This window comes from Suillus subalutaceus (genome assembly GCF_016647625.1).
Source record: "Suillus subalutaceus strain FC151 chromosome Unknown DFJ58scaffold_13, whole genome shotgun sequence".
Taxonomy (NCBI): Eukaryota; Fungi; Basidiomycota; class Agaricomycetes; order Boletales; family Suillaceae; genus Suillus; species Suillus subalutaceus.
Window position 1 is genome coordinate 239,021 of NW_024540262.1, and position 26,354 is coordinate 265,374.

General features: G+C 49.1%; 8 protein-coding genes across 8 annotated transcripts; 5 read left to right on the forward strand and 3 right to left on the reverse strand.

Annotated features, from left to right (window-relative positions):
- Positions 1-83: 83 nt before the first annotated feature.
- DFJ58DRAFT_766472 (DUF663-domain-containing protein) lies at positions 84-3,719 on the reverse strand. The gene is made up of 6 exons (XM_041388799.1): positions 3,583-3,719; positions 3,173-3,532; positions 2,493-3,117; positions 2,307-2,441; positions 767-2,209; positions 84-718 (listed from the first exon to the last, which is right to left on the reverse strand). The coding sequence occupies exons 1-6, from the start codon at positions 3,679-3,681 to the stop codon at positions 156-158; spliced, it is 3,225 nt and encodes a 1,074-aa protein (XP_041248435.1). The 5' UTR covers positions 3,682-3,719; the 3' UTR covers positions 84-155.
- A 72-nt stretch (positions 3,720-3,791) lies between these two features.
- DFJ58DRAFT_742556 (uncharacterized protein) lies at positions 3,792-7,055 on the forward strand. The gene is made up of 6 exons (XM_041387207.1): positions 3,792-4,382; positions 4,433-5,231; positions 5,280-5,531; positions 5,583-6,660; positions 6,711-6,825; positions 6,875-7,055. Exons 1-6 carry the CDS (start codon positions 3,906-3,908, stop codon positions 6,947-6,949), a joined length of 2,796 nt encoding a protein of 931 aa, XP_041248436.1. The 5' UTR covers positions 3,792-3,905; the 3' UTR covers positions 6,950-7,055.
- A 694-nt stretch (positions 7,056-7,749) lies between these two features.
- On the reverse strand, positions 7,750-8,655 carry DFJ58DRAFT_766474 (uncharacterized protein). The gene is made up of 6 exons (XM_041388800.1): positions 8,550-8,655; positions 8,469-8,496; positions 8,365-8,415; positions 8,237-8,307; positions 8,092-8,177; positions 7,750-8,041 (listed from the first exon to the last, which is right to left on the reverse strand). The coding sequence occupies exons 1-6, from the start codon at positions 8,631-8,633 to the stop codon at positions 8,029-8,031; spliced, it is 333 nt and encodes a 110-aa protein (XP_041248437.1). The 5' UTR covers positions 8,634-8,655; the 3' UTR covers positions 7,750-8,028.
- Positions 8,656-8,780: 125 nt separating this feature from the next.
- Positions 8,781-10,339, forward strand: DFJ58DRAFT_766476 (uncharacterized protein). Its single transcript, XM_041388801.1, has 8 exons — positions 8,781-8,833; positions 8,889-8,941; positions 8,997-9,008; positions 9,061-9,154; positions 9,209-9,335; positions 9,386-9,457; positions 9,512-9,693; positions 9,743-10,339. The coding sequence occupies exons 1-8, from the start codon at positions 8,819-8,821 to the stop codon at positions 9,968-9,970; spliced, it is 783 nt and encodes a 260-aa protein (XP_041248438.1). The 5' UTR covers positions 8,781-8,818; the 3' UTR covers positions 9,971-10,339.
- Positions 10,340-12,027: 1,688 nt separating this feature from the next.
- DFJ58DRAFT_766484 (S-adenosyl-L-methionine-dependent methyltransferase) lies at positions 12,028-13,228 on the forward strand. Its single transcript, XM_041388802.1, has 4 exons — positions 12,028-12,402; positions 12,453-12,678; positions 12,728-12,825; positions 12,883-13,228. The coding sequence occupies exons 1-4, from the start codon at positions 12,169-12,171 to the stop codon at positions 13,138-13,140; spliced, it is 816 nt and encodes a 271-aa protein (XP_041248439.1). The 5' UTR covers positions 12,028-12,168; the 3' UTR covers positions 13,141-13,228.
- A 197-nt stretch (positions 13,229-13,425) lies between these two features.
- Positions 13,426-18,827, forward strand: DFJ58DRAFT_714151 (uncharacterized protein; the record flags this gene model as incomplete). Its single annotated transcript, XM_041383988.1, has 13 exons — positions 13,426-13,778; positions 13,908-14,403; positions 14,503-15,951; positions 15,973-16,138; positions 16,191-16,557; positions 16,613-16,684; positions 16,737-16,792; positions 16,866-17,013; positions 17,075-17,169; positions 17,230-17,382; positions 17,650-17,929; positions 17,989-18,308; positions 18,814-18,827. 13 exons carry the CDS (start codon positions 13,426-13,428, stop codon positions 18,825-18,827), a joined length of 3,969 nt encoding a protein of 1,322 aa, XP_041248440.1.
- Positions 18,828-19,793: 966 nt separating this feature from the next.
- Positions 19,794-22,560, forward strand: DFJ58DRAFT_678549 (uncharacterized protein). Its single transcript, XM_041383162.1, has 3 exons — positions 19,794-20,205; positions 20,271-21,450; positions 21,506-22,560. The coding sequence occupies exons 1-3, from the start codon at positions 20,048-20,050 to the stop codon at positions 22,157-22,159; spliced, it is 1,992 nt and encodes a 663-aa protein (XP_041248441.1). The 5' UTR covers positions 19,794-20,047; the 3' UTR covers positions 22,160-22,560.
- A 1,855-nt stretch (positions 22,561-24,415) lies between these two features.
- DFJ58DRAFT_766499 (uncharacterized protein) lies at positions 24,416-25,566 on the reverse strand. The gene is made up of 4 exons (XM_041388803.1): positions 25,468-25,566; positions 25,319-25,420; positions 24,959-25,261; positions 24,416-24,907 (listed from the first exon to the last, which is right to left on the reverse strand). The coding sequence occupies exons 3-4, from the start codon at positions 25,074-25,076 to the stop codon at positions 24,765-24,767; spliced, it is 261 nt and encodes an 86-aa protein (XP_041248442.1). The 5' UTR covers positions 25,077-25,261; positions 25,319-25,420; positions 25,468-25,566; the 3' UTR covers positions 24,416-24,764.
- Between the last annotated feature and the right edge of the window lie 788 nt (positions 25,567-26,354).

A 26,354-nucleotide genomic window follows, 5' to 3' on the forward strand; every position in this document is an offset into this window, starting at 1 on the left:
AAAGACGGCCGCGAACAGGAGTAGAGCCTCGTGCACCAGTGGCCTTCCGGAAGACTGACCAAGTTCGTGTGTGACGGGTTTTCGGTCACGTCACAGCTCAAATAATGGAATACCAGCAATAACTACTAATACTGTGCACTGCATGTTACTCAGACTCAAGTTTTCCTCCGTTTCCTCGATTTCCCTTCCTCGATATCGGCTTCCCTCTTGCTTTTCATCCCTGCAGCTCTCATATACACCTTCTTCTTCTCCCTCTCCTTTTCTGCGTCCTTAGCCTCGTCCTTTTGAACCTTCTTGCGATGTGTCTCCTTGCGCTCTTGTTGCTTTTCACGACGCCGTGTTACTTGATCCTTGCGCAGCGCACGAATCTGCTGAAGTAGTGCAATTGCTTTCTTCTCCTCAGGCTCTAGTACGACAGCACGCTTTTGCATGTAGGTCTGCTTGCTCTGAGGCTTCATAAGTTTGGGTTTTGAGGCATACGGAAGAGCAGCTTGTAGCTTCTTCGGGACTTTGAGCGTGTTGAATCGTCGGGCGGGGCGTTCTATCGGCTTATAGGTGGAGTTGACGGCCAGTGGAGTTTTCAGCCCTTCATCTCTTCTAATCTGACCTGTTAAGCGCATGCCAGACCAGCGTGACTTGTCGGACAGAAGGAGAGATGTGACTGGGTTGTAAAATCTGCGAGGCTGGATCGAATACCACGCTCTTAGAAATATGATATCTAGGCTCGCAATTCAGAGTGAATTCAATCCAAGCGGAGTCCACTTACCGCTCATCAGCACTTTGTCTTCAAATGTCGCACGGAAGGCACCCTCCGGCTTGTTCAGCGCTTTCTTTACCTGACCCCTGATGCCAGACACCGTTCGGATGCTCGCGCCTTCAAACTTCGCCACTTCCAGAGCGCTAGTGAACATATCCCTGATGAATGCTGTATTCTTGAAAATCTTGAATGGCACACCCGTAAGCTTCAACTTCTTCACGATTTTTGTCGACCGGTCAATGTCCAGGACCACGCCAGTCGCGCTCACTCTGAATGCAACCGTCTCCCCTGAGAGCGCATTGAATGCACAAAAACCTGTGTTCGGGAGCGCAACTGGGCCATAGAACGACGCGTAGCAATGCATGTGCTCTGGCGTATATTTCAACATGCGCATCCTGATAGAATGGTCGTCGAGTGAATATATGGGGACACTCTGGAAGCGCCTCCAGCCGAGGGAAAAGATAAGCGGGTCATTCGTCTTCAATGTGCGAGCAAACCAGCGGTGACGCTTAATGCGAACTTGGAGGTATCCCATGCGCTCCTCTGCAGCTAGCAGTCCACCGACAATGATAGGGTAGCGTGAGTCGAAGTGTTGAATGAATTCGCAAGGGACTGAAGCCAGTTCTATGCGCACATATGTTCCAGGCCGATAACCCTCGACAAGGGCACGAGTCCCGGTGTCAATGCCCTCGAATTCAGTGGGAGCAGACTGGGCTTTCCTAGCTTCCAGGTCGACGAAGTCACCACCTTCCGGATTTTCGTGAGTATTCGTTTCCTGGTCTGCCTCACCGCCGTCACGATCCCCTGTGATGAATAGCGCCCTTAGAGAATCCAAAACTTCCTCATCTTCCCACTCCCTCAGCGCACCAGGAGACAGCGCTTCTTTTGTCATGTCCAAATCATCTTGGTTCACAGCACCGGAGCTATCCACCCGGAAGAAGTCATCATCTATTTCGTCCTGTTTGACCCCAGTCGTGTCTGCGCCATTGGCAATCTGCTCCGGACCGAGCGAACTGGAATAAATCATTGCAACCCAGTCTTTACGCCGCCTCCGACGGTTGAGCTCCCCGAATGCGGCGCTTGCTTTCGCAGCCAGTCCAGATTTCCACGCTGGTACGTCATCCTCGTTGTCTTCATCAAACTCTTCCTCGTCATCGCTCAGAATGTCCTTTCCACCGTCAGCATACATGACTTCACCTGCTCTGCCACGGCCTTCATCGTCGGACAACCCAAGTTCGGAGTCAGAGTCAGCAAAAACGACATCTCCTCCCTCTTTCTCCTTGCTGGAGAAACCATGCGTGGAACGCACGATCGTGCGTGCTGCGTGACGACCGGTATTTGAAGGGCCGGTGCAAGGCTGCTCGTCCTCTTCACTACTCCCTTCATCGCCCTGCTCATCTTCCGAGAACACCTCTTCTCCCTCCTCAAACTCACTGTCGCCCTCTGACGCATCTTCCTTCTTCCTCCTCTTCCTCTTCTTCCTCCTCTTCCTCCTCCTCGTCATCATCATCATCATCATCATCATCGGAATAGTTATTTTCTCTATCACGATGTCGGGCATCAATAGTCAGTGGGTTTGATGAAGAACCAAACAGGCGGATGTTGCTCCGGGCCACCGTCTCTTCAAGGGTCTCATCCACATCTTGTAGGTCAATGACCATTCGCTCACCCTCGCCATGAGGAACTGCTCGCAAGAGTCAACAACATGCAATCAAGCAACGACAGTTCTGCTCACCATCGGTGGCTCCTCTTGTAAAGTTACCGGGGATATTAATCCACACAGCATCCTTGTCGTACATGACACCACCAACGTCGCTCATGGGTGCGTGCACAAGAAGTTTCTTCTTTTCGCTCAACTTTCTTCGTTTCTCAGAATCCGCATCTGGCAAGGGACATGGGTCGCCGAGCTTCGTCACTGTTTTGATATCCATGTCTCCTACACCAGGAATATGTACCTTGGTGCTCTGCCGCAAATTCGTCCCTCGCAAGTAACCATATAGGGTCACAGTGCGATCACACCGACCTTTTGAGGTTCTTATTTCCTCGCGCGGCGTCAAGTCTTCTATTCTGTCCGCAAGGAGGTATGGGTGAGTATTCCTGAAGATCAGGGGACGGAACTTCATGACGCTGATGAAACGGGAAAGATTGAGGATCTCGGTATCAGGATAACGACCGTTGAGAACACCAGAGAGATAGAAAAGCTTTGCGCCTTGGTATATCTCATTCCAGAAGCGTCTTTTGAGTAGCTTTTTGGTAGCCCTGAGGGTAGCTTGCTTTTTAATGAGGTCGAGATGAGTAAGGATGCCGATGACTTTTGGAAAACCATGGGCCTGGAGGATGTTAAGAAATTCAAACGTCTCCTGCAATAGATCCAAGATAGTTATGGGATAAATTTTTCAGCGGGAACAAGCGCACCATTTCAAAGCCGTAAGAGCCGTCAATCATCAGGAGAACAAGATCTGCGACCTTGCCGATGTCGATCATAGAATTGAGGTCGCTATTACACTCGATAAATGTTAGTCTCCTCTTCTTTCCAGCGACCACAGTGATTGGACCCTTGGCTTCGGACAATGTCTGCTTCGCGTATCTCCTGACGAGGCTTTTGAGCAGAGTGGTCTTGCCTACGCCTGGAGGCCCGACGATTGCGATGATGACTGGTGGGGGTTCATCATCAGGTGTTCGGTTTACAAGAGGAACATGAAGACGAGCTTCATCACGCTCGACGTTCCTCCGGGCCTGACGATCGGCACGTCGCCCAGATTTTGGTGCAAATGCCTGAGAGAGTGTTAACAAGGAAATGTTAAAGAGCGGTTCGCAGATAACACCTTTTCATTGAAACCCGTATTTTGTTTTCCCTCTCCTTTCTTTCCAGCCTTCGAACCAGACTGGGCTGGACGATGAGGTTTATGGGTTTGTGTTTCCATCGGGTACCACTAAAAACTGTGGCAGACCATGACATGCGAAATTATGCTCGCTCACGTGACTGGCGCGTCGTGTTGTTTTTTGTGTAGATTTGGTGTGGACGGTGGACCGTGTCTTGTCGCATTGAGTTCGACCGTGACTTTCTTCAATCTCATCCTTCATATAGCTTTTCATCTTTAATCTCATTTTTGTTTCTTATTTCTATACAAACTGCGCCGCGAAATCGATGGCGCGACATCCATCAACAACCTTCGAATTTTCTATTCCTGGTGACGAGCTTGAACAGCATCGCATTCAGCTCGAACAGCAGATACAAAACACCGATTTATCACTGCATCTCTCATCTTCACAAGGAGACGACGACAGCGTCGAATATCCCAGGCACAATTCTAACCATTCCCTAGGCTTTGCATCATTTGAACAACCCAGTCAGCACTTTGACTATGATGCTCCTAGTGGCTTGCATGCGTGGTCCACTCATGAAGATGAGGGAATCAATCCTTATGCCGGTGAGACTGTTTCCACAATTGGCCACCATGCCAGCGCTGTCACAATCGGTGCGGGGCTTGGTGGGCGTGGTCAACGGAGGGAAATCAGTCTCAGTGGTGCTGAGTACGACCCAGATCGCCCGCTACAAGATATGATTGCTGGTATGGACAGCCGCATCAGCATCTTGGAGCCTCACTCTAAGTCCAGACAGACGGTGCGATCCATCAGGCTTGTTTCTCCTACATCCACTAACGTGTCCTCCAGCCGTGCTCTCGTGAGGCCCTCGATGCATCAGGCGAGTACGATCTGTCTCAGTTCTCACACCCTGCGGCACTTGCCGCAAGACTCCGTTCTCCGCCTCTCGAACCTGAGTCGGCTGAGTCAGAAGCAGACCGCTCGCTCAACATCTCCCGCCGCAAGCTCTCCGACAATTTGCAGCGTGTCGGCTTCTCTCCGCGACGGCCGCGCAATTTACATAGAAGTACTGCAGCGCAACAGTCTCCCTCTCGCACCCATTCGTATGTACATGATACACCGGATTTCCAACATATTCCATCCTATTCTCGAAAAGCAACAACTCCCAAAGCACGCAAGGCCTCTCACTCTGTATCTTTCGACGTAGATGCGACACCGGTGCGGCGGCATGTATCCCAGCCGCAGGTAAATGTTCAGCCGCCCACACCATCTGCATCTAGCTCCAAATTTACTCGTATGGCGAGGGGCCTTGCGAAGGATGTGCATGAGGCTCAGGCCGAGGACGCTGCATTATTCCAGAACCAATCACATACTACTACTACCCCTCGTGCGGCGCCTGCGGGTTCTCGTCGTGCCTCTATGAAGCACCACGACGCATTGAAACAACCCCTTCACGACGTTGTCGATCACAGTGCCATTGATGTTAATGTAGAGATTGCCCAAACAAGTCGGTCATTCAGGAAAGCCAGCAGAGGACGAGTAAATCTCCCAGACTTGACTGGCCTTACGAGTGCAGTTGTTTCTCCTGCGAAAGCCAACCTTGAACGCTATGGTATCAAGACCGCTGGTTCGTCGAAAGAGGTTGAATGTCAGTAATTCTTTTCAATTTATTTCAAGAATCTCAACTCCTGTACAGCCCGTCTCATAGCGTCGCTGAACGCCCTTCATGCAAAGCTCGCTCATCTCGAAACGGAAAACGGCATCGCACGCCGCCGTGTCCGGGAACTCGAGTATGAGCTCCAACAGTGCAAACGTGATGTCGCTCGAGAACGTTCGAGAATCATAGAACAAGACGCCGGCGAGCCATCATGGAAAAGGGGCAAAGAAGAGCGACGAGAGAGAGAGGAAGAGCAGTCAAAGTATTTTGAGGTCGTGGAGGAAAAGAAAGGTTGGTTATCACCCGTCTTTCCGATGAATCTCATTTGACCCGCTCGTACAGCGCTCGAATCCTTGATATCTACCCTCCGTTCACATCTCACCCGTGTCACGACGGACTTGACAGCACAGCAGCAGCTCCTGGAGGACCTTAAGAGGTTCAGGGAGGACGACGCCAAGATGCTTGCCGAGAAAACAGATGAAATCGGCGCCCTTCGGCTCGAGGTTGAAAGGCTTGCGGGTGAGATTGAGGTACTCAGGAATGTGGTAGAAGAAGGCCTTAATGAGAGAAGAATGGCGAGGGAGCAGCAGTCACAACTCGTGGAAGAGGAAGACGAGGTCTCTGTGCCGGACCAGTCACATCAGGAGCTGGACCCAGTGACAACTCGTGCTGATTTTCAATCAACAAGAAGGTTTGTTGACGTGGACGAACTTACGCGGATATCGGAAGACCTGGAGGAACGACGATCTGAGCGATCTTCTTGTGGAAGCCCATCCCTGTCGTCACGACATAGCTCGCGCTCGCACCCAGGTGACATGACTCGGCTCACTGACTCCGAAGACAGCAGGCGTCACGCTACTCGAAGGGAGCCTTCCGGGGATGATGATGTTGCCCCATTAACTCGGATATCAGAAGACCTTGAGGAACAACGGTCTGAGGGATCCTCTTGTGGAAGTGCTTCCCTGTCGTTGCGCCATGGCTCGCGTCCAGGTGACATGATACAAGCTCGGGTCACTGAATCCGAAGACGGGAAGCGGCCTGCGACTAGGAGGGAGACCTTGAAGGATGATGAAGCTGCCCCCTTCCCTCGCATTCGTTCAGGTCGCCTCGAGAACCTATTCTTCTCTGCACCGAAACACAACTCTGGGACGTGCACACGGTGTAATCATCGTTCGGCGCGCACCAGTAGTCATGCGAACACGAAGGCCACACGCCCAAGTCAGGGACGGGCCCCATCCTTGAATGATCAGGGACCTAGTGCACAAGTCAAAAACGATCCTCTCGAACCCCGAGCCAATGCGTTTGAACCCGATGGTGTCGATTCGTACGAAGCCATCTTCCAGGGCGACAAATTACCATCACAGACTGTGCTTGCCAGGGTATTACGAGAACTCGAGGAGGAATTTACACATCACAAAGGGTTTGGAATTCACCGTTCTATATGTCCACGCGCTCATATAATCTATATAGGATTTATAGCGAGCTGGCAGACGAATACAAGAGTATGGACTCGATGGTGCAAGCAGCGAGGCGGCGTATTGTGGCTGATCATCTTCGAGATATTATTGATTTGATTGAGCGCAAGGTTGTAAATCAAGCTCAATTTAATACCAGCTTTGCTAACTGCTCAATAGGTTGATCAAATTCAGTCTCTGTATGATCTTTTGAAATTTGAAGATAAACCATCTTCTCGGCAACGAATATCTTGACAATCACGTCGGTAGCTTCTGGGTTGAATTTAGATATCGTCTGTTTCATTTTACACCACAGTTGTAGCTTTCCAATTGAATTGCATTAATAGCGGTTGTCTCCTGCACGATGTTATCTCGGTGAGCTGCCGACAATCCACTTACGGTCGTTGACGATGTTTTGAGCTTGAAGGTTCATATAGCCTCATAACATCAGAAATTAAGTGGAAACTTGCGTGAACCTAAGAGCTGAGACCTCAGACTATACGAAATGAGTGGTCCCTTTTTTTCGAGCATTCACCTTGCGGCCTTTTGAGGAGGGTCGACCGTGCGAAGGAAAAAGCTCCTACGATATTAACACAGGGACTTCATCTTCTGGATTTTTTTTCAGATACCATCACTGAGAACGCAACGCGGGGGGAGATTGGCTAGGACTTGAGGGATCCGAATGTCGACTTGGTAAATGTGAGTGTCGTCGATGGAGAGAATGTTGCGGCATATTCCAAACGGCGTGGTTAGCGATTTGATAGGCGTAAGACCGATAAGCCTGAGAATATACCGCATCTCCACTCGCTTGGTTGAGCTTGGCAGGGAGGTTGATCAGGTGTCTTGTCTGATTAACTCTATTTTTCTCATAGTATCAGTACATGTTGCTTAGGAGAAGGTAAGGTGGATTGCACTCCGGTGCCCACACAGACGTCAGTACTATGTATCTGCATTGCGCAATCATCAAGTAGTAAGGAGGGCTTACCTTTTTCTAATGTCATTACTTGGCACGAACAGAGACTGAAGTCATTTTTCAGGTCGGTGAAGCTGTACGAGGGGACAGTGCGATAGGTATGATTCAGCTATATGTTTCCATGCATGGCCTCTCTCGGTTCACATGCTGCCTGAACTGTCGGAGGCATGATGACGAGAACACTAGTTGGTGTCTTCAATTCACGTTATTGCCCTTCAGACAGCTTCGACAATGTTTGATCATCCAAGAGATTGGTGCAATGCAGCATGAAAGTACTCCTATGATTGATACAATGGATGAATAACGACATCTTACAGTGATAGAACAAGACATGGATCTAAAGGGGTTGGTCATGCCACGATCACCGTCCGTATCTGTTATTCATAAATGAGCAAAACTGAACCAGAAAGAAAAAGAAACGTACTTCTGAAGCTCCCATTCACGATTATCGAGCGGACATACATTGCGCGTCTTGAGCCAGCGTGAGATACAGTGGAAATGGAAAGCGTGCTATGAAGGGAGTGACGGTGTTTAGATCTAAAGGAGTCATTGAGTAGCGATAAACTCACGTTGCAAATCCCCCATGCAGCATTACATTCGTCTGTAGATGCTGATACCTGATTTGCTTGACAGTCAATGCCTAAAGGACAGCGTACTTTGAGTGATGTTGGGATGAGATGCAAACAAGTAGACGCACAAAGATCCATGATATGATTTCTGCATATAGCGCAGTTGTCGACGACGATGTCTGTGGAAAATTTTTGAGTGCTTCAATCAATTAATTCGTGATAGGCAGCGTACCCCATGCCCAAAGAGATACAGCATTCCACTAAGCGACTTATCAATGGAGGGAACGAGAGTATGAGACAGACAAGACTATACCTTCTTTACTTCGAATCGTTGCTTCCCGTCATCCTTAGCTTCCTTCTTGGAGGGCGCAGGTGTATCAATGTCCATGTCTGTCATAATAACCTTGCGGATGGTCAAAAGCGAGCGTTTCCGGTGTGCTCAGGCGTGGTATGATGGGGAATTCATCGCCAAATATAGTATTACATTCACACGCCGTAGACCGATGATGTCAACAGCATCTAATCAGCTGGCACTTGGCTACTGCTGCGACTCATCCAAGTCTATCTACAACCACATCAACCATGCCTGCAGTCACAGTAAATTCAACTAGTAGTGTGTGTGGCCTCTTTCCCTGACTCCAACTTTTTTCAGGTCTCAAACATTTCCTCAAGCACTACTCAGGAGAAGCTTCATGAATTTTTCAGGTAATATAATACTTCGCTCCACTGTTGCTCGTTCCTAATCTAACTGTGCTCTCAGTTTCTGCGGCGAGTGAGTTTCGTATGCCATCATCATCCTATTTTCGTGATTGACATTGATCCAGCATCAAGTCAATTGATCTCAGACCCGAGGGGGATTCGAAACAATCCGCAGTTGTCACCTTTGAGAAACCTTCGTCTGCCGGTACAGCGCTCATGGTAGGACAACTCACTAGAAATTTAAATCTGATTAACTCAACGCCCCATCTCTAGCTCAATGGCGGTACTCTAGACGGTGAACAACTCCACATCACCTCCGACGTGGAACACCACAATCATCATGAGCAATCGCAACACTCAAGCTCACCTTTCGAACAGTCAGACAAGCCTAGAGCTGGAAGTATGTATGCCCCATTTGTTGTGGACTAGCATCCTGATATCTGAGTATAGTTGCCGCCGAATATCTGGCAAAGGGCTACAAACTTTCCGACCACATCTTGCAGCGAGCCATCGAAATTGACAGTTAGCTAACTCATGTACCATGTCGAATTTCAGCTCACGCATCTTCCTTGTTAGACAAGCAGGGGATTTCCAAACGGTTTTTAGATTATATGCGCGGTCTTGATACAACAGTTGGACAGAAAGCTCTCGGTTCCGACCAAACGGTGTCCGGCAAAGTACAATCAACGCTGAAGGTTGCCCATACCAGAGCGAAGACCATCGACGAACAGAAAGGTTATTCTAAGGTTGCCCACGAGGTTGGTAGAATGATCTTTGTTCGAATGATTTTAACCCGCCCTATTACAGTACTACTCAAAGGCGGTCTCATCTCCCTTTGGAAAGTCTGTCCTCGACTTTTACACTAATACTTCAAAGCAAGTTCGCGACATTCATGAGGAGGCTCGTCGTATGGCCGACCAACAGCCAGCTACCAGTTCATCTGCGGGCAATGCCACACATGCCAGCGGTACTGGCGCTGCCGGACCTGACGCACAACCTAGTCTCGCCACCGAAGCCTCTCCCACCGTTGTTTGAAGGCTATCGCAATGGGCAGGGGGCAGGTTGGTAATTCCCTGTCCGACCGTAGAACAACGCATTACCGGATACTACGTATTTTCAATGACTGAAACCTTGTAATTAATAGTTTCGTTGTACCATATATGATCTGGCTGACTGTACTTACAAGTAGGAGTTGTAAGAGATCCTGCCACAAGCATCGGCAATCCCGACACTTGTAGCTGCGATATAAGGTAGAAAGTTCGTTATGCGTGGCTTTTTCAACTGTGATGTCCTCCGAGGAAATGTATCTTCGAGTGCCAATAGGACAGTGATGACTAGATTATTATCTGATGAATAATAAACGGCACCACCACAGTTTAGGATCGTGTATAGCGACTGTGATGCATCTTAACGCAAATAAAAGAGTTGAAGGTGTATCACGCTGGTAGCGATGGAAAACCATAGTGAATCTGCTTATCCTTGATCATCGGGGCAGAGTGTGCTTCTGACCCAAAAAAATTCCTGCGTACCCACTTAAGTCGGTAGTGGAGTCTGGATACAACAGGACAGGCGGTTCGCTGTAACTATAAGTCGGAAGTGAACATCGGTGAGAGAGCTTCAATCAACACATTCTCAGCAACCTGCAACACATCCATCGGCGATCAGCCTTGTTTTCCTGCAGAACCGGTGAGTAATAAATAGAGTGGATTGACATACAAGACTCTATCCGTATAGTTGCCACAACTACGTAGAGAGAAATTAGAATTACTTCAACTTGAAGTCACTGAACATGAAATTTCCGCGTGCTCAGGATGGCCAATGGGCTCTCGGGCCCGATATCATGATATTGTCCGCCGGGAACCTACGTTAGCTCGGTATCTGAAAACGTCACGCAGAAGATCAACAACTGGAACATTTGTACCGGAAAAGGTTTACATGGGTGCAAGAATTCGTATAGCCAACTTATATTTTGACTTATCTTCCAGCCAATTTCAGTCACGGTGACACACTATCATAAGATGTTTCGTTCGATCCGCGGCAAGGACCACCGTGACATTAACTGCTCATGCTTCTTGTTGAGATGACTTCGATGGTGCAAATTTCGTGTCGCGACCGCATGGTATGAATGAATGGTAAATGAATCATGAAGCCAAAGCCGAAGTATCATGGTATAGTATTGTAAGCTGAAAGGCAAACTCAGCCACTCCAATTTCTTTATCACATTTACGTACCGCGGAACTTCTAGTGACGCCGAAACTCAAGTTGCACAACTCGGTCACCGGTGTACAAAAAATCATCGATATCATCAACTGCAGGCTCCAGGATCCGCCACAATATTGCTATGCTTGGTTCTACCCGACGAAGATGCCATCCGATGCGCCGTAGCTCGTTTTCATTCTGTCGCGAAGACTTGTTGACGACGTTGACGTGTCAAATCTCCACATGGCGAATACTCTGGCGAAGCACAAGCATAGGCTTGCTTGAAGCCTCATCGATTCTTGAGCGAAGGCCGATACGTGAATGGTTCAATATTTATGCACTTCAGCTAGGTACCAGACCGAGCCCGAGCTGCATATCTATCCCAAACAATCCAGGGTGTGTTCATCACTCGCATGGACCACAAACTATGTCTCAAGTCCCCGACCCCGCGGTGCCGTATTGCGAAAACGTACGGTTCGTATGATTGCCTACCAAATCATAATTCATTTCGCTGGTTTAGACAATCATGATCTTAATATGATGATGGAAGATCATCTACTCAATGTGGAATACATCAATCGGAAGCAACTCAAAGGAAAAATCTCGAACAAACTCATCGCCGATTTACTGTGTACCGTTAAATCCGCTTTTCTCGATCGGTGTTTCAGGTTGACTTCAGGACTATGCCATGTACTGTAGAAAAACCTGTAGACTTCCCTTCGACCAGGGTGCGGCTCACTGATTTCAGGTCGACCATCTTTCCCTGTTCGGCCGAGTTCACTTGTACTGACTAGCATGCAATTTGCACACGCTACCAGTAGCTAGGCCAGCTGACTAGCTTGAGATAGTGGTCCAACGTCTGAGGTATCACCGATAATCACGTATCTATTGTACATACAATCCCTGGAACTTCGGCCGATCAGTGTGATGCCGAAACTACCCGACGCGATACCTAGTACATACATAACACGGACACGAGTTGTTAAAGGTCTGTACAGCAGAAAATCACCATAGTTCTGCGGCCGCTCGAAGGCATGGCTTCTCGGGACCATTCGTCAACATCAGACTACTCCGCATCGAACTACAACCAGACAGCAGCATTTGTGTATTCTGCCGAGTACACTGCACCCATTTTATCCCTTCTGAAACCTTCTATTGGCGAACGAATTGTTGACTTTGGATGTGGGACCGGGGAACTGACCTTGCAGATCCAAGAAGCTGTTGGTGCGAATGGATTCACTGTTGGAATTGACTATAACAATGACATGGTAAAATCACATGTGTTTGTATGTTTGCACCTAACCGATGTCTTTGTCAGATTTCCAAAGCTTTGGTGAACGGGGTTAGGCATGCCTACACGTCTGACCTTCAAAACCTTCAAATACCTGCTCCTGTGTTGGAGAATTCTTTCGATGCCGTCTTCAGCAATGCCGCACTACATTGGTGTAAACAGAATCCACGAGGAGTTCTGGATGGAGCAAAACGGCTGCTTAAGGTCGGTGGGCGTTTTGTATGTGAGATGGGTGGGTTCATGAATTGCATCGGTAAATCTGCGCTATTGAGTGGGTACATCTCTAATGACGACAAATGCAGGAGTTCGGATTGGTCTTCACCGTGCTGTCAAAAGACGCGGTTACGAGCCCGATCAAATAGATCCCTGGTACTTTCCGACAATCGAAGAATATCAAGGGGTCTGTCATATGTTAGAAATGGCTGTCAGCTGCTGACATTTTTTTCTGGCTGCGTAGTTATTGCAAAGCGCAGGCTTCCGTGTCAATACCATTAGTTTGGTTCCAAGGATGACACCACTGCTGGACGGCGGACTCCGCGGATGGCTACAGCTGTTCGCGCGTCAAACGTTCCTGAAGGAATTCAGCGACCAGGAGGCCGCCGCTATCATAGACGAGGTTGTTGATATGTGTGAAGTTGATATGAAGGACAAAGAGGGGAATTGGGTTCTCATGTACGTTCGATTGAGATTCTTAGCAACCCTTGATAGCCCTTGATGGAATTGTAACTGAAGAACGTCGATGTGCAAAGTTGACCGTAAAGATGTATGTAATTATGGCGAATATAATTCCTCAGTTCCATGAACTCTGTGCTAAGGCGTCACTTACGATCCCAGACTATCCCCTATAGGCAGGAGAGAATGATTGCCAAATAAGGGTCCACTCGGACCAACAAGAAAGAGAACGATCACGTGGTAAAAACACGCCGCGTGTCAGAACTGAGAACTCGGCTAGACTCCTGCAAGTTTCAACGCTGCAACGTTTAACGCTCTCGCTGATGCCATGGCAGAAGCTCGTCCAGCATGGATGACAGACGATTTAGACGAAGAGTGGATAGACGAAGACGAAGCGTCGTCCATGGGCACTCAGTCCATCTCTCTCACAACTCCATTACCCGGCTACCTGCGAACCCCAAGTCAAGCTCAGGAGGACACTGAGCCACTTCCAGCAGCACCTGAACCCGTCGGTACGTTCTTGATCCGCGAGGATATACCCGCTCCAGCTCTCTTACAAAAGACACCGGGCCGACAACCTAAGAGGGGCATCATTAAAGACTTCTTCAGTCCTTTAGCACTCGAGAAAATGTTCGAGCCACCTTCACCACCACCTCCGAAGCCAACTGCACTTACGCTTCAGTGTGCTCCGACGGTTCCCTCTCGCCTATCTCAGGCGTACACGCCAAACGACTCACAGACAGACCTCGAGCTGCCAGGCCAGCCCACGGCGATGCCCTCCCTCAATTCACTTGCGCCGCCTGGATCTAGTATAGAATGCAAATTTACTTTTACCGTTCCTCGCACCAATGGCAATGTGCCTCAGGCAGAAAGCACCCCAGGTGTTTACAGCATCGCACGACCTCCCATGACAGATCCACGCCTACGCCTTTTTCAGCTTCAGTACGACACATTCACGCGTGATCACTTGTCGGCAATGGTCGATTCAATTGCAATAAATACGCCCTCTGGTGGAAGCGCAGAAGGCAATGGTTCTTCCAGGAGTATCCCACGCCTAGCATTGGTCAACGTGCAAGAGGCCACCGTCTCAGATGACACACCTATTCGCAGCATTAAACGGGTCAAACTCAGCCCTCCAAGCCACTATTATGGTGAAGGCGATGGTGCGGGTGCTACCATCGCGAGGCCAATGTTCTCAAGGGTAGACTATGTTGGCGAGTCTCGTTCCCTCATGCAACAGATCAAGGCCGCACGCGATTACTCTACGATATCTACTACGGCAGGTCCGCAGTCCCCCGAATGTCAAGTAGACAATAGAGCTGAGGCTCTTAACGCGCAGCCCAAGCCTTCACCAGGTATGTAAATCATTGGCGTATGTACATATTAATCGTGAATACTTGCATAGGGACTGGTACCTCTGTCCTTCGTGTCCCTGATGATCGCAGCAGCGGTGACTACGAGTTCATCGACAGCTGTAACTGCTCCCAGTAACCATTCGTCTTTGGCATATCGCCATCAAGCAGCGACCCTGATGCAGCAGATCAAAAACGATATTCGAGGTTCTAAACGTCTTTTCTCGGTTGCCACTGACATATCCCATCTCACCCATGCGGACGACGTTTCGCATATCGAACGCTCGTGCGACAGTGCGTGGTCGGTATCTCAAGTCAATGTTGGCAAGAAGAGAGCCAATAAGTTTGGGTCACCCCGCAGGCCGTCATCTTCTTCCAGGAACTACCGCAGTCCCCGGAAAGCGTCACGCAACACCATCACTGAGGATGCTGACCGAACGTTGGAGCACGAAATGTCCAATATGTCCATTGAAGCACCCTGGCAGCAGCCAGTTACGTCCGTGTCTGTCACACCCAACGCTGGCCTCAATAACGTCCCATACATTCGGGTAACTCCTTCTACAAGTCAGCAATCTATGGCACATCCTCCTGCACAGATCCCTCCTTCGTATCCCTCGTCCTCGACCTGCTCTGGCTCCAATGAGGATCTTAACAGGATGGTGTCCTCTAGCACAGCTTCTGGTAGCACAGCTTCTGGAACCATAACCACAACGAGCAGTGCACCCTCGTTCGTAAAACACGCCGGTCCAGTTCAGATCACCCGCATCGCGCCATCAGACGTACCAGCTCTCCCACAGAGGGTCGGCCGTATGGTCTACGACAAGGATCTCATGAAGTGGGTGAGGGTCGCTACTCGTGCGGCCTCAGATGCCGAGGACCAGCGCGATCAGACAACTTGTACTGGCACAGATGGAGATAGTGAGGATCCATTCAAAGACATCGAAAGCCTGAAGGAAGATGACTCCAGGGATACGCATGGGAGTGCACACATGGATGTTGGGGGTGATACCCCTGAAGCTGGAGGAGAGCAGGATGAATTGGAGATGAGTCGCATCGAGGAGGTCGAGGAGGACGTGGAACTAAATGATCAGGAAGAAGTTGACCTGACATCCTTTTCCTTCGACGGGCCATTGGTCGCAGCTATTCGGGTTGTGCCATCGGACGATTCGGAAGGAGTTGAGGAAGTACAAACAAGCGATTCCGAATCAGACGATCGCCATGGAGCTGCGCTTGGGGATGAAGGCGAGGACGCTGCTGCAATCTTTGAATCGGAAGATGAATTCTCGCCTGAACTGCGAGCTCCTTCGCCCATCCGGCCTGCTTCGAACTCTACTGCGGTGGCTGTTACCCCAAATGCGCCACAATGTCGGTCATTATCGCTTATCACTCCAATGCCCCGCTCGGCCCTGAAGAGCACGAGTGTCACTCCCGTGTCAGCTATGAAGGATCCGAGTCGTGATCGGCACCGTACTCCAGCCCAGAGACTCGGCCGTCGTCGTTCCGTAAGTTTTTCTGATGGAAAGAGGGACGGGCCTATACGGGGCCTGAACCCAAAAGGCCACGGGAGCGATGACGACGTTGGTAGCCATGCTACGAGTGTTTCAGAGGATGACCCTGCACAGGGGTTATTTATTCCCTCGGCAAGGTCCAGACGCATAGCGGAGATGATGCAGAACCTAGAAAGCCCTGGTGAGCTGACATGATGCCGCAAGTGTGTGGCCTAATGTTGATGGTATGACAGGGTTCAATAACGTTTCCCCCACGAAATCATCAAGTTCGGGCCGTCCACCGACAGAAGAACTTCAGCCCTTCGCTTCAAGGCGGCCGAGTAGTCAAATGGCTGTTGCCGATAGTAGTGGATCGACTCGTCGTGTCTTTTCGACGTCGCAAAAGGGTTGCTTGAGTGGGAAGGATCAGAAGGCAAACGCTACTTTCTTGACTGAGTGCTCCTTTGGCTTGGCGCATGACCGACTCGTGCAGGTGATCACTGATGTCCAGCCATTTGAGCCACACTGGGATGAGCTGCACGCTATTGACCTTTCTCGCAAGTCGTTGGATGGTGTGACTCGACTGAAGGAGTTTCTACCGACGCTGGATTCTCTAGTATTGTGAGTTGATACCTGCGGAGGCAAATGCCGACGGCTGTTGACGCTTTCCGATTAGAAATCACAATCAGCTGTCATGGCTGAGCGGCATTCCCAATTCCGTGCGGACGCTTTCTGTCGCTCACAACTTGTAGGCTTTTTTGTTATTCAAGTTACTTCCACTGACATCGCGCGCTCTGAAGGCTGACAGGTGTCACTTCATTTAGTCACTTGCAGAATATTGAAAGCCTCGATATAAGTCACAATGACATCGACTCTTGACACGTGGGTACCGAGGACCGTGTCAAAAAAGTGAGCTGACAATCCTCTAGAACTGCAGTGTCTTCGACACTTGAGGGAGCTTCGAGCTGATGGTAATCGTATTACCAGCATCGACGGCCTTCAGAAATTGGACGGGCTGACCAAGCTTAGTCTACAAGGTAACCAAATTCAGGCAGCCGACTTTGCCAAATTTCGATGGTACGATCAATCTTTCCAAGCCCCCTATTTTTTGCCCCCTAGTGACCAACAATGCATACAGGCCGCGTTTGGAGATGTTAAACCTGAGCGGGAACTGTGTTCGCAGTATCTTGAACTTGGCATCAAGCCTACCTGCACTAATTGCGCTCAATGTCGGTGTGTAACCTTAACTCCATATTGTGTGGGGCCCTGGATAACGAGCACAGGTTCCTGAAGACAATAATATAATGGGCAATATTGAGCCTGGTGGCATAATGCCAAGATTACGCATCCTTCGAGCTAGCGGCAATCGACTCAAGCATCTGAATGTTGCCCCCATTTCCAAACCTCCGCACGCTGTACCTGGACAACAATTCTCTCGACACTCTCGTAAAAGCGGAACGCCTTAGTAAGCTAGAGAATCTTAGCATGCGAAATCAGACTTCTTGCGGGTTGTGAGTGCATAGCCTCTCGGTATATGGGTTAACGTCATTAACGGAACCTTCATTATACCGTTCCTGTTTCCTTGATGATGGGCGATGATGCGATCTGCAGTTATCTTTCGACCCGCCAATTCCGCGATGTAAAGCGACTATACCTATCTGGTCTGTATAGCAAAACTTGGGTTACTTGAGGCAGGGCTCATCTGTTTTCTAGGCAACAAACTCAAGAGCGACTTTATTGAAGAGCCTTGTTACAATTTGCTGTACCTTGAGGTGGCCGCCTGCCGGCTGACCTCTCTCCCGCATGACCTCGCGCGTCTAACGCCAAATCTGAGAGTCCTGAACCTCAACTATAACTTTTTGAATGATGCTCTCTCTCTGGAGGGGCTTACCAGACTTAGGAAGCTCACTATGATTGGTTCTCGCTTGAAGGGGACTAAACAGCTGATCCGCATATTACAGCGTATGCCCGATGTGGAAATGCTCGATTTTAGGTGAGAACTTTGACCCTGCGCTATGCCTTTAGGTGTCCCGGACGTTGACGATTACGCAGGATGAACCCCTGTACACTTGGGTGGTACCTCCCACTTCTGGTGAAAGACCTACCAGGGGCATTACAACCATCCGAGAGAAATGACAGTAGCGAGGGAGAGGTTCACCCCAGGGGTGAGAAGGGAAGCACGGAATATGGATGGCAAGAACTGGACTCAAAGTTCCGCCGGGACCTCCCGGATGACGCATATGTCGGCCGCCTCGCATATCGAGGGCTAGTCATGAGAGCATGTCCCCGGATAGGGATGTTAGACGGTGTTGAGGTTTCGGAGAAGGAACGGGCGAAGGCTGATCAACTGCTGCAGGGTATGATGGCAAAGAGTAAAATTAAGGGGACCAAGGGGAAGTCAGGGACGATAGTGATAGTCGGCGCTGGTGGTTCAAAGTGATTCCTGGTGACTGGACTCCACTGCATAATCAATTGATCATTTTGGGATGTTTGCTTTGTGTAGTATTTTTGCGGTGTTTGTAGATTATAATCTATCATACTCGTGGTATCTTGGATCAAGTAAGTAGAACTTTGTTACGTGAGGGGAACGGGTCTGATCTTAGAAGCGATGATGGGATTGCGTCAGTGTAAATTTGAGGCAACTTCGAAACGCTTTCGTATTGATCTGAGACACAAACTGAATTGTCGATCCCGAAGCTTAGTGGGGGTACTAACTATGTATCATGAGGGTGACGATGATTTTAGGTTTGGTGATGGTCTTGGGGCAAGGAGGTTGCCAACGGGTCTAGTCAACGATCGATACGGAAGGCCGCCATCGGAAATATGGACACGAGATGCATACTAATTGTGGAAGGCCGCCGCCCGTTGGCGGTGCAGAAAGACGTAAGTGAACCCTATTAGAACGGCTTAAGGGGAGAAATGAAGTCCGCGCACGAGAGCGTGCCTGAAAGAGGCGTAGCACTGGAAAGAGGAAACAGGATCTGAAACTTGGGCCCTCGAGGCGCGAATGAGCGATATATAGAGATTGAACAATATGACTATATGTGGGAGGGGGGGGGGGGAATCTCGTTATGCAGGATTTAGTATCTATGATACATATTTGATAGGATAGGGTGATGCCTTGTATGATACGGGTTGCGAAGCAGAGAGGAGGCGTGGATTACGAGGTCGGTGAGTGGGACTACGTGAGTACAGCATTGTTGAATTCATATATGTTTACGGTACCGTTTAGTGATGTCGAGAACAAGGTTAAAGACAGGATGACAGGTTGAGGACACGGACAACAGCAACGTGAGATCTAAGAGTTTGAATCTGGACAACGTTTGTTAGATAACTTAGATCTGAAAGAGGACGGGACCGAGGAGGAGTTCGTGTGCGCTCTCGCTAACGAGCGAGCCTAGACGCGACTGTGGGCAAAAATCAATTTCATGAAGGCAATGAAAAAGAAGTATATTCCGATTTGGTAACTTATTGGGTTGATTAATTGAGGGTTGCACAGCCTATCTTTTTTTACCCCGACGATAGAAACGATTTTGGGACTGAATTTACAATAACATTAAAATCAAATAAGTAGAACTCGGGGGTACCCATACTGTGCATTCGAATCGCCGATACTTATATAGACGCTCGGGCAAAGGGCCGCTGATGTGATTTGCCGAAGTAGATGCTATTCGCTACCGATAAGCGTTCGTTCGCCGCGCTGGAGAGGATGACGCGCTGATGTCGGGATTGAGTGAGAAATGACCGGTTAACGGCTTCTGTGGAGGAAAGGGTTCTTTCCCATGAGGGGGTGCCTCGATCTACTTGAAAGGCGTATCGGATTTTTTTCATAGCTTATTCCAGCTTAATATAATTTCATTTTTCTTTCTTTCCTTATTTTTTTCCCGACTCGGATTTCCTTTCCCTCTTAAAATCCCGTCCATCAAACCAGATTCCTCCCATTACAATCTCGTCCTCCTTTCAAATGATTGAGCAAATCTCAAACTCTCCCCTCGCTATCAGCTCTTACAACGTTGCTCAGTTACAATTATCTTTACAGTGAGTAAACCAGTTTGTTTTAAATTTTCAATTACAATCAGATTTCATAATCCGACTGTCATATGTCAAGATCATGTCTGTCAATTATTGTTTTACAATCTTTCTTTCCTTCCTCATCATCCCATCACATCAAAGAACTGCACAGTTGACCCCCACCTACAGACTTGGTCAAAAAATCGACCCTGTTCCCTTCTCGGACGATTTATCAAACTGTGCCTCTCCGGCTATCCTGTGGGTCTTCGTGCCTTGACCCGATCCCCATATCTGACTTGTTTCGTTTATTATATTTACTTTAGTCCCACAGACTCGGACTTTGATTATCCTACTCGTCGAATGTCAAGCTCTACCGTCTCGGCAGAGACAGAGAGCAGTGTAGCCTCTCGCCCTGAAAAGCGTCCATTGTCTCCCTCTAGCTCCCCACAACCCCTCAGACCCCGTCCTTCTTTCTCCTCAGAACAGCCTTCTTGGCATTTTGATTCTACTCATCATAGCCCTCAACAAGACGACAAGCCACTAGAGACTGGTCTCGACAATACAAAGGTACAATTACCTTCCATATTTACTACCTTTGAGGATCCCTTTCGTCGAGCCTCCTTACCTGCTCTTTCACAAGAATCAAACCCTCGCTATCGATCCGCTCCATACCCCCCTACTCATCTCCGTCGCGCATCGCACGCGTCCTCTAACCAGTCTAATCTCGGTTCATACCATTTCCCACCTCCTTCCGATACCTCTGAGTTTCAAGATAAATCTTCTAGCCGTCCTCGCTTGACTGCTGACACACATCTCAACTACTCCTACGGAGACTCCCCCTCATACCTAAATACAGCCCTTTCCAGTACAGCTACCTCAAGTTCCCATTTCTCCTCTTCCACTTCCACTTTCACATCACCTCTCACCCCTGATATCAAATCTCAGGGCGTCCCTGCTCCAGGATACATAGAATCCGACAGTTGGAACGACTCCCCCTCTGGTATTGTTCGTCCGAGCTCGACCGGCCAGTTACCAAGTACCCTCAATAAGTACGACGACAGCGTCAGACACTCCTCCTTCAGCACCAACCTTCCTCAGTCCCAGATGTTTTCCGCTCCTCAACGTCTTCCTCCTCAACAGGATCGTAGACTTTACCCCTCCTCAGCTCAACCTAAGGATGACTGGAATTTTGCCAATCAGGAGTATGCCTTTTCCTCGAGCAGTCCGTCATTAAATTCGGCGAACAGCCCAGTACCCTCCGCCGCACCAGCCCCGACAACGACTTCCTCTCCTACATCTCGCTCCCCTCCGTCTGCTCCATCATCTACGTTAACTGATCGCCCCATGCGTAAGAGGGGCAAGTTACCCAAGGAAACGACCGATTATCTAAAGGCCTGGTTGCATCGTCACTCAGATCATCCATACCCAAGCGAGGAGGAGAAAAAGCAGCTTTGCCATGCCACTGGATTGAGCATGAGCCAAGTATCCAATTGGATGATTAATGTCCGCATTCTTTACTCAACTTCCACGTCGTTCAATTAATTAACATAATTTGCAGGCTCGCCGCAGGATTTTAGCTCCTGCCCACCGAGCAGCACAGGGACCCACCACCTCTGCGCCATATCCATCTTCCACTCGCACTGTGCCCGCTTCTTCTCTCTTAGATCCAGTCGCGCGTCGTGCTTCACTGCCTGCAGAAAGTCTGCAGTTGTATCACCCCATGTCTCTTCAGTCGCTGCAAGGAGGACACGGTCACCAGAACTCAGCGTCTGCAGAGTTCGGCGGAAGTGGCCGACAACTTCTCGCACGCCCGGCTCACTACAGTGGTGGTGGTGGTGGTGGTGGTGGTGGCGGCGGCGGCGGTCTAGAATACTCCCAGAATAGACTTGGGCTGTCCACATACAATCTTGGACACAACCATCATTCTGGGAGTGAAGGGCAGTCCGGCTATCTTTCATCGGGCGTTCCGATGTCCGCACCTCCCTCCCTTCCACCCAACCCTTTTGGATCTCACAATATGCACAATCAATCCTCGTTGTATTCTGCACAGCATCACCACTCGTCATTGTCTCCTGGCTTCATTTCAAGCCCATCCCAGAGCTCGCCGAGGTTGCCCGCCCACTCGGCGGATTCGCAGTCGCATTCCTATTATAGCGAAGGCCCATTGCATCCGTCTGTAAATGCTGGGCCTGCCTATTCAGCTCCGCAGTGACCACGACGTTGTAACAACATCGAATCCTATATCTGGATGCCTTTGTTTTCGAAAAACACCGTTCGTGTAACAATATTATTATACTGACTACCTAAAGCACCTAATCATTGTACTACTCGTATCAACTTCTTGAGACCACACACTCCAACCTTTGCCAAGTGTTCCTCGTTGGCAACTAAAAATTGCGCATCCCAATAAAACAGAGATTTATGGTCACCGGGTTCGGGCACAGTCTGTTGCAATATTTCTCCCACTGCAGTGCTGCACATGATCCTGCGGAACGTCTACACCTCGTGTCTGCCGCTTGCAGCCGATCCTATTCCTGTGTTTCTGGGGTTCTATCTCTCAGCGGACTGCTTCTTATCCTGGGTCCGGATCTCCCTTTTCATAATGAAATCTGGGTACTGCGAAGTTCTATAGTAATCGAACCGCTACCTGCATTATTTGATTTTAACGCCTTCGGGATGTGAGATTTCCCCTTTCCGGGAAGCATCCGGGCCGTTTGATGGCAGTGTGCGATTTGAGTTGGAACGGGATCATCGTTCGGCGCTTAGACTAGCGATTTGCTAACTCAGGAGACGAGCTTCATTTTACCTCCTCAGGAAAATAAGTTCCGATGACTTGCAGAGGGTGCCGTGGATCAATCCGCAAGCTACACCCGCTGAAGTCGACTCATCGCCGCGATCATTGTGACCTAACCGAAGCTAACCGCAAAAGGACCGCTCCTCATATGTACGACACGGTCGCGGTACACTGGTGAGAATGGGGCGACAGTGCGGAAGGTCCAGATCATCATTTGTGCACCTCCTTCCATCCATTGACCCCTTCGATACGACGCGAGGCGCTTTAACTTTATCACTTTAGGCGGGTGGGCGTGTAGATGTGCACGTGAGGGTAAAAAGCTGCTGAAAGCGGCCAGCCGCCACCGCCTTGTTGCTTGTTGAGATGGCTACGCATTGCCCCCGTTATCCTATTTGAGACCCTTCAGGAACTCCACTCCGCACTCAATTCCAACAGTGATGTAAGTGCAGGAACGGTGGTGGCGTCACTTTAACCTTCACTTTGGTCCACCCGTACGTACGGCCCTTATTGGTATATTAGTTGCACAGCTATCGAGAATGGTAAGGGGGAAGATCAATGACATTGCCAAAAACAATGAAGTGGAATAACCAATCGCATTGCAGAATCACACTCAAAGATTGCACAAAGAATATACAGATAAGTAGCAAGGCACCTCTCCCATCCTTCGCTTAGACGTCAATCAGGCGAAGCGCATACGACGTGATTTGCCGTAGGTCTCTCATGGGTGAACTGGGCGCCGGGAATCAGTGCCAAGAACCCTCGAGAGGGCACGAACCTGGCGAAATAGATGGTGGGTACTTCCAGCAACCCTGACGTGAATTTATGAAATGCCGTACTTGATACGCGTGCACTGACATGATCAATGTCATCCTTCGATGCAGGCCGAATGATAGCGGCATGTGGTTTTCTAGACATGATTTTACCACAGGTCAAGCAACGACACTCCACGAGGGAGATAGCTACAGCGTTAGTCATACCGCAGCAATCAGAACAAAGAAGCGAAGGGAAAAACCAACAGAATCAACAGAATAGGATGGTGAGGAATGTCTTCGATCATTTTACCCGAGGGAATTAAAAGAAACAGACGGAAACTGCCAGAGCGCGGCATAAATGACGGGAAATGTCCAGCATTGGCACCCAAATGACAATAATCTGCTGCCACAAAAAATAAAATAAAATGCAAGAGCGGACACTTACTTGAACGCCTTCTCAATAGCCATTGAGGGGTCTAAAGAAATTCCAGGCTCACAGACTAGCGAGAACAGGAATACTTACCCTGATCCTAGGGAGCCAAAAATATCAGATCAATGTGCAACTCGACAAACAAAATGACACGGCGGAGTAATTCGATCAGAGCTCCAGGAAAAGCTCCATCTATCTTATGACTGTGCCTGACGGGACAAGTTCGCGTGCTTAACAACACATAGGAGAACTAGTATGTGACCGCGTGCTCATGGGAAAGCAAAGTGCAAAGCCCGCAGTGAGTAGCGGTCCGCCTCAAACGAAGAACCTCCAAATCAAAAGGCACCGGGGCACACCTACTCTGCCAGGGCAAAGCTGAATGAAACCAATGCATCACATGGTTCCCACTTGAGGAACGTAAGCACATCGGCATAAAGTCCTTGGATTTCTTTAACTTGCTTGGGAGAGTTCTGCCATCGTTCGACAATCAGGCCTGTCTCGATGCGCCATCAGGGAAAACAAAATAGAGGGAACGTGCCTGAGGGAGTAAGCGTGTTTGTTCCCCCATGTCCTTGTTGATAGCCTGAATGGGTATGGTGATCATGATGCTTTCTAATCTTGATAACATCCCTGGACTCCCCACTCCTGCTGAGAAAGGGTTTCGTCACTGATATTTGGTCATCCTTGGTCGCAACTATCATTGTCCAGGTTACTGGGGCATGCAGTTTAAGCGTCTCGCTAACAACCCAGTCGAGATATTCTAGTTTCCCACCATTATCGTCTAGAGTCAGCGAATTGATAGGAATTATTCGAAGAGCCTTGTGAAGCGCTCTCTGGCTATCTAGATATTAGCCAGAGTGCACAGACACCACGTCGGTGCAGAGGACGTTGTCTCATAGCCTGCGATCAGACAAGTCAAAATCTGACAGAGGATTTTGACTGTGCTTATGTGCTGAGAATCGGAGGCTTCGAGATTGGAGGCCACTACATTGACGGTAAATTCCGGCTTCTATGTTTGTAGTCGCTGAAACATACCAAGAACGGTCAGGAGGTGCCTTTGTCTTAGAACGTTCCTTTTTGCAATAGCGCTCTGAAGGCTATCCTCGATAAGCTGTAGCCCAATGCAATTGAGGTGCACATGCGCATGCGCCATAATTGTACTATGACGCCGTTAATGGAACATGGTTAACAACCTCGCCACAGGGCAAGATTCGTTAGCGGCGGGAGAGATAGCCCGCTCACAAATAGTCTTAGCAGGGGTATCCAAGTTTCGAATATGGTGCTGAGCGCTAGCTGTGAAGATGACATAGTAGGTATTGGCTAATTCATTGTTTTCCCCTGTAAGGCCCGTAATGTTCAATACTTCATAAATATGACAGGCACACAAAAAGCTACCAGCAAGTCCAATGATGTTCAAGTTGCTTTTGATAACCAGACAATGTCATCAATGGGTTGCGGACAATGCTCGTGAACGGCCTGAATCCAAACACCTCGCAGCTCGAAAGATGTGCTTAGATTTCTCCGGCAGTGAGCCATAATCTTACCTGATCGGCTTTATCCCAAAACACTGGATAGAGTATTTTAATGTGCAGCCGTGAATGCCGGAGCCTAAAGTACGGAAAGCAGTGTGAACATAATCAGTAATTTTTTGCGGTGCACGTTCAGGCCTGCAGGCCTCAGGTTTCATCGAATGGGGGTAAACTTTTCCCCCATATACTGGCAGTTGCGCCCCGGGCGGACCATAACCACGCTGCAGCCAACTTTGACGTAGTATCGGATAATATCATGACTGACCAGTATTCTCCGCTGCAATTTCAATCCTGTAAGTGACTACAATTTTACCAAGCGTGGTGAACAAGCCTGACCTGGCTTTTGTATGTGACCGCACTGTCACCCCTTCCACTGCCAATGCTCCGAGTTCGCCGGCACCCGTAGTACGTACTGGCCAGGTTGTCGCAAACGAAGTCAGGTTTGTGGTAAATGTCAGACTTATCCAGTATGCGAGCGATAATAGTTAGGTCGGTCGCCACCAGCCGAGATCTCCAAAGAACATTCTGTATACATAAATCACCATATCGAGCCTCCCAGTCAGCAAGGAGATCGTGGTTTGAAGTTCCTTAATGGTACATCTCCGCGACAAAAAGTAGCGACGGAGTAAGGTAGGTTGCGAAGCTTGTGCAAGGAGATATTGCCCGATGAGCAAGTGTATTGTGTCCTTTAATATATAACCTGACAGGAGGATAGAACTCAGATACTTAATGGTCACATTCGAAAAAAACGAATTGGGATCGTGGGAGACGATTTCTAAATGTGTGAACATACACTATGAGACTTATTTGAATCCACTTAATACTGCAGTCTTCTTCGCCAATCCACTGAATTAATGTCGAAACTCGAACTGATATATCAGCAGCTGTGTTCTCTCCCGGCT

What these genes read in the sequence shown, in the direction of transcription:
- DFJ58DRAFT_766472 (XM_041388799.1), bottom strand. Translation starts at nt 3,681, where the DNA reads ATGGAAACACAAACCCATAAACCTCATCGTCCAGCCCAGTCTGGTTCG. An exon ending in GACTATTGATGCCCGACATC is followed by an intron (nt 2,210 to 2,306) that starts GTGATAGAGAAA and finishes GGAAGAAGGAAG; the next exon opens with ATGCGTCAGAGGGCGACAGT. An exon ending in AGACAAAGTGCTGATGAGCG is followed by an intron (nt 719 to 766) that starts GTAAGTGGACTC and finishes TTGCGAGCCTAG; the next exon opens with ATATCATATTTCTAAGAGCG.
- DFJ58DRAFT_742556 (XM_041387207.1), top strand. Translation starts at nt 3,906, where the DNA reads ATGGCGCGACATCCATCAACAACCTTCGAATTTTCTATTCCTGGTGAC. An exon ending in GAATTTACACATCACAAAGG is followed by an intron (nt 6,661 to 6,710) that starts GTTTGGAATTCA and finishes TAATCTATATAG; the next exon opens with GATTTATAGCGAGCTGGCAG. An exon ending in TTGATTTGATTGAGCGCAAG is followed by an intron (nt 6,826 to 6,874) that starts GTTGTAAATCAA and finishes ACTGCTCAATAG; the next exon opens with GTTGATCAAATTCAGTCTCT.
- DFJ58DRAFT_766474 (XM_041388800.1), bottom strand. Translation starts at nt 8,633, where the DNA reads ATGACAGACATGGACATTGATACACCTGCGCCCTCCAAGAAGGAAGCT. An exon ending in AAATCATATCATGGATCTTT is followed by an intron (nt 8,308 to 8,364) that starts GTGCGTCTACTT and finishes GCTGTCCTTTAG; the next exon opens with GCATTGACTGTCAAGCAAAT. An exon ending in CTGCATGGGGGATTTGCAAC is followed by an intron (nt 8,178 to 8,236) that starts GTGAGTTTATCG and finishes CTCCCTTCATAG; the next exon opens with CACGCTTTCCATTTCCACTG.
- DFJ58DRAFT_766476 (XM_041388801.1), top strand. An exon ending in CTGCCGGTACAGCGCTCATG is followed by an intron (nt 9,155 to 9,208) that starts GTAGGACAACTC and finishes CCCCATCTCTAG; the next exon opens with CTCAATGGCGGTACTCTAGA. An exon ending in GCGAGCCATCGAAATTGACA is followed by an intron (nt 9,458 to 9,511) that starts GTTAGCTAACTC and finishes CTTCCTTGTTAG; the next exon opens with ACAAGCAGGGGATTTCCAAA.
- DFJ58DRAFT_766484 (XM_041388802.1), top strand. Translation starts at nt 12,169, where the DNA reads ATGGCTTCTCGGGACCATTCGTCAACATCAGACTACTCCGCATCGAAC. An exon ending in TTGACTATAACAATGACATG is followed by an intron (nt 12,403 to 12,452) that starts GTAAAATCACAT and finishes TGTCTTTGTCAG; the next exon opens with ATTTCCAAAGCTTTGGTGAA. An exon ending in TGGGTTCATGAATTGCATCG is followed by an intron (nt 12,679 to 12,727) that starts GTAAATCTGCGC and finishes CGACAAATGCAG; the next exon opens with GAGTTCGGATTGGTCTTCAC.
- DFJ58DRAFT_678549 (XM_041383162.1), top strand. Translation starts at nt 20,048, where the DNA reads ATGTCTGTCAATTATTGTTTTACAATCTTTCTTTCCTTCCTCATCATC. An exon ending in TGTGCCTCTCCGGCTATCCT is followed by an intron (nt 20,206 to 20,270) that starts GTGGGTCTTCGT and finishes TATTTACTTTAG; the next exon opens with TCCCACAGACTCGGACTTTG. An exon ending in TATCCAATTGGATGATTAAT is followed by an intron (nt 21,451 to 21,505) that starts GTCCGCATTCTT and finishes CATAATTTGCAG; the next exon opens with GCTCGCCGCAGGATTTTAGC.
- DFJ58DRAFT_766499 (XM_041388803.1), bottom strand. Translation starts at nt 25,076, where the DNA reads ATGGCGCATGCGCATGTGCACCTCAATTGCATTGGGCTACAGCTTATC. An exon ending in GCACCTCCTGACCGTTCTTG is followed by an intron (nt 24,908 to 24,958) that starts GTATGTTTCAGC and finishes CCGTCAATGTAG; the next exon opens with TGGCCTCCAATCTCGAAGCC.